Source organism: Dipodomys merriami, unplaced genomic scaffold (assembly GCF_024711535.1).
Source record: "Dipodomys merriami isolate MVZ:Mamm:240054 unplaced genomic scaffold, mDipMer1.0.p SCAF_31, whole genome shotgun sequence".
In the NCBI taxonomy this organism is placed as follows: domain Eukaryota; kingdom Metazoa; phylum Chordata; class Mammalia; order Rodentia; family Heteromyidae; genus Dipodomys; species Dipodomys merriami.
In genome coordinates, this window is record NW_027204604.1 from 13,007,805 (window position 1) to 13,027,070 (window position 19,266).

Here is a 19,266-nt window from a genome sequence, read left to right on the forward strand (position 1 = left end):
ATGGCTAGGTGCTGGTGGCTCACTCCTGTAATCCTAGCTACTCAGGAGGCTGAGATCTGAGGACTGCTGTTCAAAGACAGTCCAGGCAGGAAGTCCGTGAAACTCTTATCTCCAATAAACCACCAGAAAACTGAAGTGGCACTGTAACTCAAGTGGTAGAGCAGTAGCCTTGTGCTGAAGAGCTGAGGGACAGTGCCCAAGCCCATAGTTCAAGCCCCATAACCAACAACAACAAAAAAAAGGGTATGTAAAAAAAAGTGGTATGTAAACCAACAAATGCCTTAGTGTACTAAGTTAGGCGCTAGCTGCTGCACTAAATTGTATGTTATAACAAAAAGAGAGGACTTGAGAACCTAGAAAAAAACCAAACACCTGTCACAATACTTCAGATGGATGAAGTTATAAGGGGAAATGACCACAGACAGCTATTGCTGTGGAGCCCCTAGGGAAGGCAGGAACTGCCTAACGGCCCCTTTATATGTCCTATTATGAAGAACTGCAGAGAAATGTGGGCTACAGGCAGAGAGCTCAGTGACAGCTGGAGTGTGGAGAAGATATACCCCAGAAGAGTCCTGAGAGAGAAATGCAGAAGGCCTGTGTAATGACATTTAAGGAACTGCATTGGAAAAAGGACTAAGAAGGAAATTAAAAAGAAGCATCCAGAAAAGACAGAAGTAAGCCAGGAAAGAATAGTATCAAACAGGTTAGGGTAGAACAAAAATTTTTTAAATCAGTAGTTAATTTCATAAAGTGCTCTTGAGAGTCTAAAGATGAATTGACCATGGAATCTGATAATTAGGAACTTTACAAGATTTTTTTTGCCAGAGTAATTTCACTGTTTGAAGAGTGAATAGGAGGCCAGCATGTGGATAAATGAAATTAAAATACTTTTTCAAGATTCAACAGCAAAGGGAAAAGTGGAATATAAGAACTCCAGAGAGCAGTATAGGGCCAAAGGTCACTTCTACATCTTTCTAGAAAATAAGGGTACTTTAAGACTCATTCAGTCTCTTATACTGCTTAAGCTTTTCACATACTTGAAAGCTGGCTCCAATTCTACCCATATTAGCCCCATAACACTTATTTTAGTCAATTTCCAATTTTTTATTTTTTATTTTTATTTATTTATGGTCCTTGGGGGCTTGAATTCAGGGCCTGGGTGCTGACATTGAGCTTATGTGCTCAAGACCATTGCTCTACTATTTTGAGCGACAGTTCTACTTCCAGTTTTTGGTCATTAATTAGAGATAAGAGTCTTATGAGCGGGGCGCAGGTGGCTCATGCCTATAATCCTAACTTACTCAGGAGGCTGAGATCTGAGGATCGCGGTTCAAAGCCAGCCCGGGCAGGAAAGTCCGTGAAACTCTTATCTCCAATAAACCACTAGAAAACCAGAAGTGGTGCTGTGGCTCAAGTGGTAGAGCGCTTGCCTTGAGCTGAAGAGCGCAGGGACAGCGCCCAAGCTCAGAGTTCAAGCCCCACAACGGACCAAAAAAAAAAAAAAAAGAGTCTTATGGGCTTTCCTGCCCAGGATGGCTTTGAACTGTGGCCATCAGATCTCAGCCTCCTGATTAAAGGCAAAGCCAACAGTGCTAGCACCATCCTCCATCTTACTGGAGGATTCCTAATATCTGCCTGAACGCAATTTTGCAACAGTAATATATACTCATGATAAACTATGCATGTATTTGATGTCCTTAATCTCAAGGGTATAAGGTAGGACTGTTCTAAACATAATACAACATACATGAATGGTAAGACAATCATTGATGACTTAGAATCCTATGATTTTAGAATGCAACATTACCAGATGGGTGCTTATGGCTAACACTTGTAATTCCAACTTTTTGGAAAGCAAAGAATAATGTAGTTGGAGGCAAATCAGGGCAATCTCAATAGAAAAATACTGATCAGGATGGTACATGCCTGTCATTGTAGCTTGCAGTGGGAAGTATAAATAGAAAGACCACAGTGCAGCCTGGCGCTGGTGGCTCACGCCTGTAATCCTAGCTACTCAGGAGGCTGAGAACTGAGGATCGCGGTTCAAAGCCAGCCGGGGCAGGAGAGACCGTGAGACTCCTATCTCCAATAAACCACCAGAAAACCGGAAGTGGCACTGTAGCTCAAGTGGTAGAGCGCTCGCCTTGAGCTGAGGAGCTGAGGGACAGTGCCCAGGCCCAGAGTTCAAGCCCCATGGCCAACCAAAAAAAAAAAAAAAAAAAGAAAGACCACAGTGCAGACCTATCAAGATAAAAAGTGAGACTCTAATCTCAAAATTAATCACAGCAAAAAGGGCTGGACGCATGGTTCAAGCAGTAGAGCACCTATCTAACAAGTTCAAGTCCTAGAACTGACCCCCCACTCCTGAGAATCCAATATTACCTACAGATTTCCTACCTGTTCCTCCCCCAGTGCATTAGCCAATTAAGCAACTCAGACTAGAGAAATTACATGGCTTGCCTGAGAAGACATCAATTGTGTGCTTCTCAGAAGTAAAGGAGGTATTCTGCTTGTAACCCACAAAGCTTTTAGACCTGCTTTTGTGTGTGATGTTCTCCTGTGAATAAGCACTTTGATTTTGTTTCTGTCAGAAAATAACTTGGCTGCCTGTATAGAAACAGTTAAAACGAATAAAGAATCACATTCATCTGAAAACTGATTTAATCATAACATGGTCAAGGTCTTTGGGATCAACTGACATTCAACTGCTGCCATCTTATGGGCATAGAGGATTACTACAAGAAGCATATTTCCATTTCAGGAACAATTTTACTCAAAAATATTTACCCAACATTTATGTATTAGGCTCTATAGTATGAAGAAAACCCAATGACTCTTACTGAGTCCACAAGTAATGAGGAAAAGCAACAATATACCATTTGATTGGTCAAACCAGTCAGGAACAAAAGTATACAGAGCTGTATCAACCTAGAACTGGGGGAGCAGGGCTATAAGTAGTACAGTTTAATGTGAGGGAGTTTTTTTTTTTATATATTTCATAAGATATTGTCAAACAAAGATGAAGATGAGAGAAAGTGATTGCAAGAACAATTGATTCCACAATGAAGAAGAGCCACAGGAAGGTGATAACAAAGGTAGAACACGTGCAGGAAATAACTAAGTTTCTACTTGGGTAAAGTAATACCATTATCAAAGACACAAAATGCAGGAAGAAGAGTAGGAAGAAAGACACAGGAGGAGAAGACAGTATATATGAGATGATAAGAATTGAGCATGTTGCATAGGGCTATTATCCCAGTTACTCCCAAGGCTGAGGTGGGAGGATTACAGCCAGTCTGAGCTATAAAGCAAGACACTGTGTCAAACAAATATTATGAAATAAAAATAACAAGAATCTGGTGATTAGTGCCTTTATAAAGCTAAAATAATTAATCACTAGCAGTTTTCTAGATGGCCTCACTGAGTATGATTCTTAATTTTACCCAACAACTGTTACTCTGAGCATACATGATTAGGACACATATATAAAGAAAAACAATTACTTTCATTAAGATTCAATCTGTAGCTAAGACTCAAGAGTGTAAGGCAGGAAGATCTCAAGTTCAAGGCCAGCCTCAAAGTGAAAAAAATATTCTGCTGGCACTGGTAGCTTATATCTGTATTCCTAACTGAAAAGGCTGGGGAAGAAGGATCAAGATTCAAAACCAGCCTGGGCAGAAAAGTTCATGAGGGGGCTGGGAAGGTGGGTCAGTGGTAGAGCACTTGCCTTGCATGCATGAGGCCCTGGGTTCGATTCCTCAGCACCCCATAAGAAAAAAGAAAAAAGCCGGAAGTGGCGCTGTGGCTCAAGTGGTAGAGCGCTAGCCTTGAGCTGAAGAGCTGAGGGCCAGCGCCCAGGCCCAGAGTTCAGGCCCCACAACTGGACCCCCCCCCAAAAAAAAAAAAAACAAAAAAAAAAAACAAAAAAAAGAAAGAAAAGAAAAGTTCATGAGCTCTTATCTCAAAAAATAACCAGCAAACAGGGCTAAAGGTATGGCTCAAGTGGTAGAGTGCTAGCCTATAAAGCCTTAAGTTAATCTCCAGTAACACTTCCTCCATTCAATTTGTAGTCTATCCTAAGTAAACGCCATTTACACAGACTTCATCAAACTACTCTCTTTCCTTTATAATACCCTGTTTGAAGGCCAACTGAATTTGCAATTTGTCTTTCACGCATGTAAACCAGCTTTTTTCTGTAATTGCCCTAAATGTCTGATTTTTTAAAAATTTATTTAATATTTATAATATTTAAGACAAATAAAAAAGTCAAACCAATCCCTGTGCCTTACCATCTACCTTAAGTATAACAGTACCAAAATTAATTTCTCTTAAAAAGAGAATTTCCTACTTTTTGAAATTCTTCATTGTCCTCTGTTTCCTTGACCCTTGGGTCTAATTTATGGATCAGTGAAGCTGTGTAAACTCATTCAAAATAGAAACAAACAAGACTAGTGCCAAAGTGGTTATTCTGAATACTCTGTATCTTATTTTTACTACCTGCTTCTTGACCTCCCCTAATCAAACATCAAGCCATATGCAACCAAGCCAGCTTCCCAAAGAATCATCAGAAAAAAGGAGGATAGAGCAGAATGTGTAGAGAATATCAAAGTTGTCAAGCAAAAAATTTTACCTGCTGGTTCTGTCATTCCATGTCCAGCACTAGAGAGATGTCTCAACTCAGACTGAGCAAGCCATGGCAGAGGTATGACTCAATTCCCTGGAGCGCATGGGCCACTTCTGTGCCTCTGATTTCCACAAAACTAGGAAGGGTAAAGAACTTATTTGCTGGATCAGACCATTCCAGGAAGATTAAGCTTCCTCAGACTCACTGAATTCCACACCTGTACAGCTGCTTTCCCAGAAGCCCAGCTGTCAATATACAAGCAGCCACTCCTCTGTCTGTCTTTCCTCAGCAAACACCAGACTCCATTTTATGAGACTGTTACAAGCAACAGTCTTTTTCTAGCATGGGAAAATGAACTACTAGGTGTGGGGAAGGGGGAGGGGAGGTAGTAATGACAGCACAAAATTTTGGTCCCTCCTACATGTTATTAATACAGCTCTGGAAAAAAAAAAAGAACCACTTATCAGAAGATGATTAAGTGTAAAAACATGGCTGATAAGGGCTTGAACAGCAGGTGTTAGGTGATTGCTCTTCACTCTCAAGTGGCTGAGAAATCAGGACAGAACTACCCAGAGGTTCTGCTCTCCCTGGGAATGGATTCTTATCCTTTCTTCTAAATGCATGTGTCCTGAGTGAGTGGGGCTTCAGCCCCCACTCCTGAACTATTATGAACTATGCTAAGGAAAAGAATGGCAGTTGTCCTTGTCTCTCGATAATGAAGCATAATTGTGTTGTGGGGCCATAACACTGTTTCAAAACAGGAATAAAAGATAATAGGCCTTTTATTCAAAGCCCTAAATCTCGTAGTCTTAACAGACACAAACCAGATGTTTCTTCCCAGAACTATTTACTAGGGCTAAACATTACTAATGTCAATTGGGGGGGGGGGGGTTGGGTTGGTCGTGGGGCTTTAACTCTGGACCTACACCCTGTGCCTCCACTCTTCAGCTCAAAGCTAGCGCTCTACCATGTGAACCACAGCACGACTTCTGGTTTTCTGGTGGTTTATTGGAGATAAGAGACTCAAGGGCTTTTCTGCCCAGGCAAGCTTTGTACTGTGATCCTCAGATCTCAGCCTCCTGAGTAGCTAGGATTACAGGTGTGAGCCACCAGCACCTGGCTTACTAATGTCATTTTTAAATAAATTTATTGAGTCCACTTAGCCATTTAGTATACCAGAGTTTCTGGTATATTCACAGAGTTGTGCAGTCATTACCATAATCAAATTTTAAGTTATTTTCATCATCCTCAAAAGAAATTCCATTCACATTCATTTCTTCATATTTTAAAAACCAGGTCAGCAGCATCAATCTCACTGGGCAAATAGTATCACATTGTATTACATCTAGAGCACCTTTAACTGTGAGATGCAATTGCTTTATTAACTGCTAAGAAAAGGCAGTTTCAACAAACCTATCACATGCTTTTTACAACCCTATAGCTTAATAGTTACTACTCTTGATTTTAGCCAAATGGCTGAGAAGCAATTAATTGACTTAATAGTTATTAATTGACTTAGTTATTAGACACTTTTAGGTATATTTAAGAGCAGCAATCACATGACTCAGTGGACTTTGACAATGAAATTCACATATGTGCAAGAATGTCAATAGCAATAAGACAGCTCTGATGTCAGAGATGTTAAAATGTAGAAAAGTTCCATTCACTCTAATATCAACAGTATAAATGTTGCACACACAGAGTACAGTTGCTGCAAAACAACAGAAACTGATCTTACTAACTTAAGCAGGAAAGGAATCTGCTGGAGAGAACAGTGATTTTAATAAAAGAGTATCATTGGGCTATGAGGTCCTCTGCAAGAGTCAGTTGCTATCATTACCATCATTCTTAGCTCTCTAGTCATTGCCTCACGTGCTAGATTCTTAGACACATCGTGGTGAGGGAAGAAAAGACAGCAGAATATCTTGTATTTGGCTGCCTTTCACTATGCTACCATGATGGAAATTTTTTTCCTGTGGGGTCCTGAAAGCAAATCACAACAATGCAGGGCACTGTAGGTACAGGCATCCCTTTTTGTCATTGCATTTACTTTATTGGCTTTACAGATAAGTTGTTTTTTTTTTTTACCACGTGAAGGACTGTGACACTCCTGTTTTAAGTAGTCATAATAGAATCATTTTCCAACAGTATATACTCAATTCATAACACTGCATTATGCTTTAGTAATTCTTACAATATTTCAAACTTTTTAATTACTATTACATGTTATGATGATCTGTAGTCAGCAATATTTGATGTTGTTATTACAACTGTTTAGAGCATCATTAAACACACCCATGTAAAATGAGAAACTTGATCAATAAATTGTGCCCTGATTGTTCTACTAAATATCATTCCTTGCTCCTCCCACTCTCTTTAGGCCTCCCTATTCCCTAAGACACCCTACAATGGCTTCTAAATATTCAAGTGAAGGAATGAGTTTCACATCTCTCCCTAAATCAAAATCTAGAAATGATTAAACTTAGTTGGAAAATCTTTTTGAGATAAGCCAATTCTCTTAACCAATATATGAATACAAAGAAAAAGTTCTTGGAGGAAATTTTAAGTGCTACACCCACAAAGTTTATGCATATAAATGATACAAAAGTTTGCAGCCTTGGTGATATAGATTAAGTTTTAGTGGTCTGGATAAAAGATCAAACAAGCCCCAACATTCCCTTAAGCTAAAGTGGAATCTAGGGCAAGTCCTAATTCTCTTCAATTCCTGCAGGCTGAAAGAGGTGAGGAAATTGCAGAAGAAAGCAGCAGAAGCTGGCCCATGAGGATGAAGAAAAGAGGCTACTCTACAATATGAAAGTGCAGGTTACAGAGCAAATGCAACTGCAGAAGCTGTGAAAATTATCCAGATCTAGCTGAGGTAATGGACAAACCTGATATATTAAGCAACAAATTTCCAGTGTAGATGAACAGCTTTTTTTGTTTGTTTGGTTGGTTTTTTGGGGAGTCTGGTCATGGGGCCTGAACTCTGGGCCTGAGCACTGTCCCTCAGCTCTTCAGCTTAAGGCTAGCACTCTACCACTTGAGCCACAGTGCCACTTCCGGCTTTTTCTTTTTGCTTATGTGGTGCTAAGGAATCAAACCCAGGGCCTCATGCATGCAAGGCAAGTGCTCTACCACTGACCCACCTTCCCAGCCCCAGCTTTTTTTTTTTTTTTTTTAATAATTTTTTGTTGTTGGTCGTGGGGCCTGAACTCTGGGCTTGGACCCTGTCCCTCAGTTCTTCAGCTCAAGGCTAGCCTTCGACCACTTGAGCCTCAGCACTACTTTTGGCTTTTTCTGCTTATGTGGTGCTAAGGAATCAAACCCAGGGCCTCATGCATGCAAGGCAAGCCACTAAGCCACTTTCCCAGCCCTAGATGAACAGCTTTTATTGGAAGATGTTATCTAGAACTTACATAGCTAAAAAGGAAGAATCAATGTTTGGTTTCAAAGCTTCAAATGGCAGTCAGACTCATACATTAGGGGCTAATACAGATGTTTTTGTTGTTGTTGTTGTTTGTTTTGTTTTGTTTTTTTACTTGAATTTTCAAAGCCTGGGTATGGTTCCTGGTGTTTTTTGTTGTTGTTGTTGTTGTTTTTGCTTAAGGCTAGCACTCTACCACTTGAGCCACAGCTCCACTTATGGCTTTTTTGGGTAGTAATTGCAGATAACAGTCTCTGGACTCTCCTGCCTGGGCTAGATTTGAATCATGATCCTCAGATCTCAGGCTCCTGAATAGATAGGATTACAAGGGTAAGCCACTAGGACCCAGCTTATAGCTGATGATTTTAAATTGAAGCTGACAATAATTTACTATTTTGAACATCCTAGGGCACTTAATAATTATACTAAATCAACCTTGCTTGTGTTTTCCAAATACAACAACAAGGCCTGGATGACAGTACATCTGCTTAAAAGGTAGCTTACTAAATATTTCAAGTTCATTCTTGAAAACTGCTCAGAAAAATTCCTTTCAAATACTGCTGCTCATCAACAATGAACTTAGTCACCAAAAGCTGTAATGGAGATATATACACAGATTAACGCTATTTTCATGTCTAGGAATACAATACCTACTCTGTAGTCATAGATCAAGGAATAATTTTGACTGTCAAATTGTACTATCTAAGAAATAAGGCTATAGCTGCCATTTATAAAGATTCTTCTGGTAGATATATGCAAAGTACATTGAAAATCTTCTGGAAAAGAGCACTGCTCTAAATACCCTAAAGGACATGGATGATTCATGAAACATAACAGGAGTTTAGAAATAGCAAAAAAGCTAGATCTGGGAGTGAAGCCTGAAGACTGGGTTCAATTGCAGTAATCTTGATTTACTCCTGGCAAAGATGCTATGAAGACTGCTGAAATGACAACCAAGAACTCAGAATCTTATACTTATCTATTTTTAAAACTCTCAAAATAGCCCAATGAGATGGGCTTAGATATGCTCAGATTATCTATTAGTTACTTCTAATCCTGATAACTAGGTGTACAATGTTGGCATTATTTATTTGGTGGTAATGGGAATCAAACTGAGGGTCTCACACTTGTTGGCATATACTCTACTACTTAAACCACTTTTTGAGCCCTTTTTTGAATGTTGTTATTTTTGAGATAATGCTCTCACTTTAGCCAATCTGCAATCCTTCTACCTGTGCTGACGTGCATCACTGGGATGAAATGTGCACACCACTACATCCAGCCATTGTGCTTTCTCTGTAGCTTGGGATGGCAGGTGCCTACCACCACACTCAGCTATTGGTCAAGATGGGTTTTGGCCTGGGCTGGCTTCAAATTACCATCCCCTCATCTCTGCCTTCCAAGTAGGTACAATTACAGGCTTGGGTTGCCACACCTAGCTACTATCCCTTTTTCACAAATGAGGAACAGGTCAGACAGGGAATCGGATTCCCCCCCACCCACCCCCCAAATCATACAGAAAAACAAGGCTGAAATGGAACTAAATCAATCCTGTATACTTCCTGCTAAGTCCAGCCTTTCACTGTTAGCTAGTAGCAACCATTTTGAAGCAGATATATTTTTTTCATTTTAAAAATTTTTATTATAAAAGTGATATACAGATGGGTTATAGTTACATAAGTCAGGTAAAAGTACATTTTATTTTTTGTTGTTGATTGTGGGGCTTGAATTCAGGGCCTGGGCACTATCTCTGAGCTCTTTTTGCTCAAGGTTAGCACTCTTACCACTTTGAACCATAGCTCCACTTGCAGTTTTCTGGTAGTTACGTGGAGGTAAGTCTCAGGGACATGCCCAGGCTGTCTTTGAACCAAGATCTTCAGATCTCAGCCTCCTCAGTAGCTAGGATTACAAGTGTGAGCCACCAGTGATTGGCTAAAGATTACATTTCTTCCAGAAATGAACCTACAGACCTATAGCCATCTAAATCTTCGATAAGGGAGCTAAAAAAAATAGAATGGAAGAAAGAAAGCCTCTTCAGTAAATGATGCTGGCAAAATTGGTTAACTACTTGTAGAAAACTAAAGCTAGATCCTTATATATCACCCTGCACCAGAATCAACTCCAAATGGATCAAAGACCTCGGAGTCAAAGCAGACACTCTGAAAACATTACAGGATAGAATAGGAGAGACCCTAGGTCTCCTTGGCACAGGGTGAAATTTTCTTAATAGAGACCCAAAGAAAGGTTGGACAAATGGGATTGCATAAAATTGCAGAGCTTCTGCATGGCAAAGGACATAGCTAGCAAGCTATGGGAGAAGATCTTCACTAGCCATACAACGGACAAGAGTCTCATATCTAAAATATCTTCAAAGAAACAACTGCCCAATTAAAATATCTTCAAAGAAACAACTGCCCAATAACTAAGTGGGCTAGACTTACATAGAAAACTTCTCTGATGGGGAAAGAAGGATGGCCAATAGACACATGAAGAAATGCTCAACCTCTCTAGCCATAAAAGAAATGCAAATCAAAACAACATTGAGATACCACCTCACCCCAGTTAGAATGGCTACAATCAAGAACTCTAATAACAACAGATGCTGGAGGAGATGCGGACAGAAGGGAACCTTACTACATTGTTGGTGGGAGTGTAAACTTGTTCAACCACTTTGGAAAGCAGTATGGAGGTTCCTCAAAAGACTCCACATAGAGCTCCCCTATGACCCAGCAATCCCACTTTTGGGCATTTACCCAAATGATCACAAACAAGACCACATTAAAGCTATCAGCACGACTATGTTTATTGCAGCATTATTTACCATAGCTAAGATATGGAACCAACCCAGATGCCCCTCAGTAGATGAATGGATCAAGAAAATGTGGTATATATACACAATGGAATTCTATGCCTCCATCAGAAAGAATGACATTGTCCCATTTGTTAGGAAATGGAAAGGCTTGGAAAAAATTATATTAAGTGAAGTAAGCCAGGCTCAAAAAAACATAGGTCCCATGGTTTCCCTTATTTGCAATAACTAGTATATGTCTGAGTCAAGCATAAAAGGTCAGATAAGTTGATGTTAGGGAAATGAACCTTAAGATATGTATTCAAATGTTTTTTTTTCTTTCATGCGATTGTTTCTAACTTATTTATAAGATGATTTCTTTGTTGCTTTGTATGTCCCTCCCCCACGGTATAAACCCTGCTTTCACTGCATTTGATGTTGGTATAATTTGTGGAGGGGAAGGGCAAAAACAAATCGTTTAAATAGGGAAAAAGGTGGACCCATTGCAACAATGAGATGTACAAGTTGTTATGTCATAAAACGAACTTTACAACTTTGGTGGGGGGGAGGTTTGGGTGGGGGGATAGGAGGGGATGGAAAGGGGAAACAAAGGAGGAGGCTACAATGCTTGATAAGAAATGTACTCATTATCTTGCCCATGTAATTGTAACCCCTCTGTACAGTATTTTCACAATTAAAAAAAAAGATTACGTTTCTTTTTGGACAATGTCATCCTTTCCCTCACTCAAAGAAGATATATTTAAAAAATACTAGACAGAGGTACAATATGCCACTACAGGTGTCTTCAACCTGGTAAACCCCTTATCATTCTGCTACTTAAGAGTTAGGACTCAAGCAGGGGACAGCTTTTTTTTTTTTTTTTTTAATTCTTTCTACTTCAGTATTGTCCCATAGCATACTATTTGTATAAATAATCTAGAAACATCCAGAATGGCAACTTGCTGGTCATTTGAGCTTTCAGCAAGCTATAATCTTTTTACTAGCCTTGATGTTAATGGCTCCTAACTGATCAGATGGGGGAACTATGATAATTTCTTAAAATAAGGTAGTCAGATTTGTCCTATGAACTGATTCTTCCTTTCACACAGATTCCTCTGTATCATGGGATGCTGTTTGGTATTATTTTACCTTAGTAGAAAATACATCTACTGTCATATACATTTTACTTTCTTGCTGTTCAATATTCATACTTATTATGTTAGTAGAGAAAAGAAGTAAATTCAGCCCTGCTATAGACTTTAGGATGGAGGAAATACTGATTTAGAGCAAAAATATGCTCTTTTCTATAGTACCTTTTTGAACTGACAAATGTCTGTAACTTGGAGACAGAGGGCTGAAGCAAATGACTTGAAGATATGACAGAATTACGGTTTAAAATTTTAACATTCCAATCATAATGTCAGCTTAATCTGCTGATAGCTGTAAGTTAGCAGGAAAAACTATCTAGCTTACAAAGACCACAAAACGATTTTAGAAGATCAATATGTGTGGCGTGTGACTCAAGTCAGCATAGATCATATCCTGAGACAAGCAACATAGAGTACTATGTCCCATGTAATGTGGACAGGCAACAATTTTAGCTTCTTGTGGAAAAAGTTACTTACAGTCATCTACAAAATAAAGAAAGGGCATACATTATTTTAGAAAAGAAAGGACATACATTAAAGTGATATAAAATTCAGGGCTGGGTAGGGGTGGGAAGAAGAAATAAGCTGCAAGGAGAAACAGAACAAGAGAAGCAAAGGCAGACACTATCAGACTCTATTATTAGCTGAGGGAATTGTTTACGTTTTGTTGCTAAGGAAAACTTGGAGCTTTGGAAAATGAACCCAGCCATTACACTATTGTGACAGCTGCTGTTGGGCCCTGGTATCCCTACAGAGTTATCTGCCAACTGCTTACCACTTGCCATTTCTATCCTGCTGTCTGCCAGTAAAATCAGCCTTTTTATAACCAGATAACTGTGTTGTTTTTTCTATGATCCTCAAAACAATCCAAAGTTTGGATAGAAGTGACTGAAGTACCATGAGAGTACTCACTATAGAATTCTAAATTGTAGCATAAGACAGACTTAAATTCAAAAGAAGTAGTAGCTCATGAATTCAATGAGAGTAAAAGGAGGCCTAGGTGATGTTCTTTACTGTGTGTCTGATGCAGGGTGTGATAATAAGTGAAACTTAAATGTTCTCAGGGCTTAGAATTCCCTTCCATACAGTAAGGACAGTATAATTCCTATTTCCTTTTTTATGTAAAGAGAGTACATTTGAGTGCTGTAAGCTTGTGGAGGGAGCAGCAGTAAGGGGAGAAATTCATAAATCCAAGATTATGTCCTTCTTAAAAATAATGAATTTTCAGAAGTTCTGCCAGGAACTTGTATTCAAAACCTCAAATGATCTAGATGCCTCCAAGCCTTGAATCTCTATTTAATTTACTTGTCAGTGGTCTTGAACATTTCCATAGGTTTACACCAGTAAGAGTCTGTGGTTCTTAGGGTTCATCTTATTTTTTTCAAGCCCTGTTGTTCCTTGTGCCCCATTATAACACTAATACCTTCACAAGGAACTCTGGAAAACACAGACAAAAATGAGTTCACGGGCTGGGAAGGTGGCTCAGTGGTAGCTTGCCTTGTATGCATGAGGTCCTGGGTTGAATTTCTCAGCACCACATAAGTAGAAAAAGCCGGAAGTGGTGCTATGGTTCAAGTGGTAGAGTGCTAGCCTTGAGCTGAAGAGCTGAAGGACAGTGCCCAAGCCCAGAGATTAGGCTCCACAAACAACAGAGAAAAAAAAAAAAAGAGTTCAGAAAACTTCCCAAACTTCCAGTGTTAAGGTTTCCATGTTTGTTCTATTTGGTATCATAAGGTATCCTTCTGCATATAGCTTTGTTCATTTAACAATCTGTATAAGGCTGAAAACTGTTTCCGGTCAATTGGTATGCACACTCACCCATCTTCTTTAAGAACAAAACCTCTAAAAGGTAGAGCCAGCTGTGAAATGTAATGGTAAGATCCATTTCCCAGTCTAAGTGCTCTGGTTATAAGATTATTTCTGATAGAAGACTTTACACCGCTTAGGTCTTATGGTGGCCAGTTTCAAAGCCCCATTTATCCCAATGCTCACTAATTGTTTCAAATTGGACCTGCGAACACAGGCTTTAGGCCTCCATCAAGCTTTCCCATTAGGAGTTGAAACATCTCCACAATGAGCTGATTACAGAGAAGCTGCAGCTTCAAAAGAGAAGAATTATCACCCAGCTTGCTCTTTCAGAAGGAAATTTTAGCTGTTTTCAAAACATCTGATTTTTTTTTCTCTTTCAGCACATGCTTGTCTACAGGGAGAAACTAAATGGCTTTAATTCTGTAATGGTTTAAATGAAATGTTTCATTTGATCAAATCATTCCCCTGCTAAAAATCTCAAGTTGTATTTCATAGCTTTGAGAATAGAAAATCAAAGGTTTGTTTTGTTTTGTTTTGTTTTTGGTGCCAGTCCTGCGGCATGAGCTTAGAAACTAGGCACTGTCCCTGAGCTTTTTTGTTCAAGATTGCTGTTCTACTATTCAGAGTTAAAACTTTTCTTCCAGCTTTTGGCTGGCTAATTGAAGCTAAGAGACTCTTGGATTTGTCTGCCCTGGCTGGCTTTGAACCTCAAAGCTCAGATCTCAGCCTCCTGAGTAGCTAAGATTACAGGTGTGAGCCACAGGTAATCAGTGGTGAAGATCAAGTTTTTCTTTTCTTTTTGTAGTTGTACAAAGGAGTTGCCTTTAACAAAGCAGCTTGTAAATACAATATATCTTGATCAATGTTACCCCTTTCAACATTCTCACCTGTTCTTCCTCTTCCTACCCTTTCCCCCATGCTTCTTAATTTTATAGGATATAGAAAGATCAAGTGTTCAACAAAGCACAGATGACACTCTATATGATTTGGTTTCTGTCTCTTCTTCAGCTACACAAAGGAATGCCAGTTTGGGGTTTTCATAGGGGAAAACGCTATTAGAGACATACATGCTGCATTCTACCCACCTGAAGCCATACTCTTTACCCTTCCTCCCAGATGGAAATGTCCTGAGAAGGCTTCTGGCTGATTCTGTTTAACCCTCTGCTTCCCAAATGCATTTGGCCACAAAAACACTTTATATCCTCCTTCAATGAAGTCTATTTCCTAAAAAGACACTTTCAGAAATGTAACATAGACCTTAACTTCTCCCAGATTCAAGCACATCAAGCTTGTATATTTCTTGAATTGCTTATACTTTTTCTAAAACACCATCCATCATTAATCTTTATTAATTTGTCATTACTACTTATTAATTTCCAATTGTCCTTCAAAATTCAACTAAAGGGCTCAGGCAAGGCACCACAGTAGAGCACCTGTCTGGAGAGTCAAAGATGAGCGCAAATCTTAGTGCTGCAAAAACAAAACAAAACAACCCCCCTCCCCCTACACAACTTACAGTCACATCCCAGGTACCCTAAGCTTGGCTAGGCAGGTATTCAACCACTCTAGCCATGCCCCCTGCCTTTTTTACTTTAATCATTTTGTGGTGACATTTATGCCTGGGCCAGCCTACACGACAGTCCTTTTTTTTTTTTTTTTTTACATTTTCCAGATAGCTAGGATAATAAATGCGTGCCAGCACCATGCCCAGCCATTGGCTCATATAGGGGTCTCACTAACTTATTGTCTAGGCTAGCCTCAAACTGTGATCCTCTCAATCTCTGACTCCAAGTAACTAGGATTGCAGGCATGAACTATTGCACTTAGCCACAATTCACTAAAACCTTGACTTAATCCATATATCCTCACAGCTGCTGCTTCCTGAGGGAACATGTTCTGGAAATCTTATGTGGTACACAGAAGGTACTCAATAGGATTTGTTGACTGAATAAAACTAACACAAAATATGTAGCAAGTACTCTCTTTTCATTATGGATCATAAAATTCCCAGAAGGCAGTAACTGAGTTTTTCTAACAGTTCATCTTAACTAGGAACTTAACAAGACATGCTAACAAACTTGATCTTCCCATCCTTGTGGAGGAAAATCTTAATGAATTTGTATTATGTATTTCACCTCAGAAATATTTTAAAGGTTTTCTCTAGCTAATGAAAAGATTACTTTTGCATTTCATTTCTGAATAAGATATCTATATTATATCTGAGATAGTAAATACATAAGCATTAATATTCACTACTGATTTATTAGAATTTCCCTTTCTGGAAACCAATTAAAAGAGGATAACTGTTGTTCTGAAAACTGTCAGGCCAGAAAACTGGCTTCCTTTAATATTTTATGCAAAGAAGTAACAAAAAAGGAAGAAAAAGAAAGGAAGCAGAAAATATTATTTTCCAACTCACTTATCTCTCTTCCTTTCCTGTCTTGTGTTTTGTAGAGCTGTCTGCAAAATAAGCTACCAAAATGTTTTTCTCTTCCAGTATCTTTTAGCTGATAACATTTCCTGACTTCTTATTATATATACATATACACTCATAAATATAATACATATACATATACACTCATAAATATAAATTCTTCCTTTGGATATTCAAAATAAATCAAAGTAAAATTTGAATTTTGATAGAATTTTGCCTCTTTTACAGTCTTTTTTTTTTTTTTTGTCGGTCGTGGGGCTTGAACTCTGGGCCTGGGCGTTGTCCCTCAGCTCTTCAGCTCAAGGCGAGCGCTCTACCACTTGAGCTACAGCGCCACTTCTGGTTTTCTGGTGGTTTTATTGGAGATAGGAGTCTCACAGTCTCTCCTGCCCGGGCTGGCTTTGAACCGCGATCCTCAGATCTCAGCCTCCTGAGTAGCTAGGATTACAGGCGTGAGCCACCAGCGCCCGGCTCTTTTACAGTCTTGAAAAAGTATAATTACATACTTAATCTTCAAGTAGATCGAAGACTCCCAAATGGAGTGCATTCCACTTTCTTTTTGGGGGGGGGAGGGGGGAGGTCTGGTCTTGGGGCCTGAACTCTGGGCCTGGGTGCTGTCCCTCAGCTCTTCAGCTCAAGGCTAGCGCTCTACCACTTGAGCCACAGTGCCACTTCTGGTTTTTTTCTTTTTGCTTATGTGGTGCTGAGGAATTGAACCCAGGGCCTCAGGCATGCAAGGCAAGCGCTCTACCACTGAGCCACCTTCCCAGCCCTTTTCATACATTTTTTAAGTAGAAGAAATAGTCTATGTACCCTTGGTCACAACCTCCAAGGTCTCTTGATCCTAACAATTAAAAAGTTCTTCTGCTGGCTGTCAGTGGCTCTTGCTTGTAATCTATGCTATTCAGGAGGCTGTCATCTGGAGAATTTGATTTAAAGTTAGCCTGGCAGGAAAGTCTCCAAGATTTTATCTCCAAATGCATACCTAGAAGTGTGGCTCAAGTGGTAGAGCACCAGGCATGAGCAAAAAAGCACACACACACACACACACACACACACACACACACACACATGGTAGAGCACCAGGCATGAGCAAAAAAGCACACACACACACACACACACACACACACACACACACACACACACACACACACGTTCTTAGAGCTAGAAGTATAGCTCAAGTATTCAAGGGCCTTTGCTGAGCCTAACAAGTACAAGGCTCTGGAGTTCAAGCTCCAATACTGTCCCCACCCAAATGTTCTTTGTAGCTTCTTCTGATTTTTCCTATGCTCTCCTAATTTCTCTCTAGAAAAATTGCAGAGTCCTGGGGACTGTTAGTTTGCACGTGTAGTCTTAGCTACTCAGAAGCCTGAGATCTGAAGGACTATACTGGGCAGAAGAGTGTGTGAGACTTTTATCTCCAACTAACTGCCACCACTGACAAAAAAAAGCTAGAAGTGGAGGTTTGGCTCAAGTGGTAGAGCACCAGCCATGAGCAAAAAAGAAACTACAGCATATAGGGGTCATTGGTGCAGTGCTGGTGCAGTGCAGTGGCTGAGAGAGGAGGATCACAAATTCAAGACCAATTTGGACCATACAATGAGACTGTCTCAAAAAAAAAAAAACAAAAAAAAAAAAACAAAAGTAGGGGCTTAGGATATAGCTCAGTAGCAAAGTACTTTGCCTAGCATGTGAGACCCTGGGTTCAACTTCTAGCAGTCAAAAGAAAAAAGAAAAGAATATACAGTCTCTACCCTTCAACCATATCATTTCCTTTCCCTTGCATTCATTTCCTTCTCTGATTTTTTTTGACAGTTAATAGCTTTTTGCTGACAGAGAATTCATCAGACTACACAGAAGATATTTTTTTCTGTGCTTCAAGTTCCCCATTACAAAATGCAGAAACAATACTTGACAATGGTTGCTCTGATGAGACAAATACAAAAACTTATGACTATGTCTATAAAAGAATGAATGTTAACTAACTAGAAATAATTAAGATCTCTACCAAAAGCTTTTCTAGAAGCAAATGACAGAACGCTTAAAAAAAAAATGAAGATCCAGTTCCAAAAATTTGAGCTTGGGGATAAGACTTCACTCTCCCTCCTTTATCTCCTACCCCAAAGTAGAATGTCACCAAGGTTTCATTGAGCTACCATACCTCCTCTTCTCCCTGCCTTCCACAGAGGAGTCTGTTCCAGGAGAGGAGGGCACAGAAGCAGCAGTAACCCCATTGGTAGTGTTAGGTGGAGGGCGATTAGTGATGACACAGAGTGGGGTACCAGAAGAAACACTGTCTGCTGCTTTCTCTGCAGTAGAATCAGCCTGGGATCTGTAAGGAGTCCTGAAATGAAAAAAGACATGAACAGAACGGTCAGGCATGCTTTACAACAAAGCACTGCAGGAAGGAGGCTCAGAGATAGACCTAATGAGAGAATCTTCCTGTTCAGATTTTGTTACTTCATTTACTCAGAGTTCTAAATCTTTCAATAATATACATAGAATCTGATATCCTTTGCCGAAAGACTTGCATTTTGACATTTTTGGTTTTTTTGCATGAGATTAAAAACCAGAGGGACAAAAATTAGCTATGGCAAAAGGCAAAATACTGACATGCAAAGTGTTTTAAGATTCCTCATTGCCATCTGGCCTCCCTCCAAACATGCAGAGTCTCTCTACACATGAAAAAGACACCAAAGTCACTTACGATATTAATCTCCACCTGTCCCTTAATTCTTGGCAGTGACAGTCTTTGTGGCAGTCATCAGCCTAGATTTGACAACCATCTTCTTGGATTATCCATTTGCAAAACATCCCACAACCTCAGTATGTTTAGTTGTCTTTTACCCAGTTCAGTAACTGCAGCCGCTTTCCAATTTAACCAAATGTCTAATTGTCTACATTCCTAACTGCACAAGTGAGAAACTGAAACAAAAACAGAGCAGGATTCTATATGCAACCTTAACTACAGACTGCAACAACAGGCTGTATAATTAAACTCATTTATGGAAAAACAAGAGCTTTGTATCTGAACAAAGA

The 19,266-nt window shown here is 39.6% G+C and overlaps 1 protein-coding gene across 5 annotated transcripts in view; it reads right to left on the minus strand.

Annotated features, from left to right (window-relative positions):
• Positions 1-19,266, minus strand: part of Ppp1r12b (protein phosphatase 1 regulatory subunit 12B) — a 209,584-nt gene that overhangs the window by 105,715 nt on the left and 84,603 nt on the right. For all 5 annotated transcript variants that reach the window (XM_070041820.1, XM_070041818.1, XM_070041819.1 and 2 more), the window contains one exon: positions 18,389-18,571. In XM_070041820.1, coding sequence (XP_069897921.1) covers positions 18,389-18,571 — 183 coding nt within the window. The remainder of the gene's footprint in view (positions 1-18,388; positions 18,572-19,266) is intronic.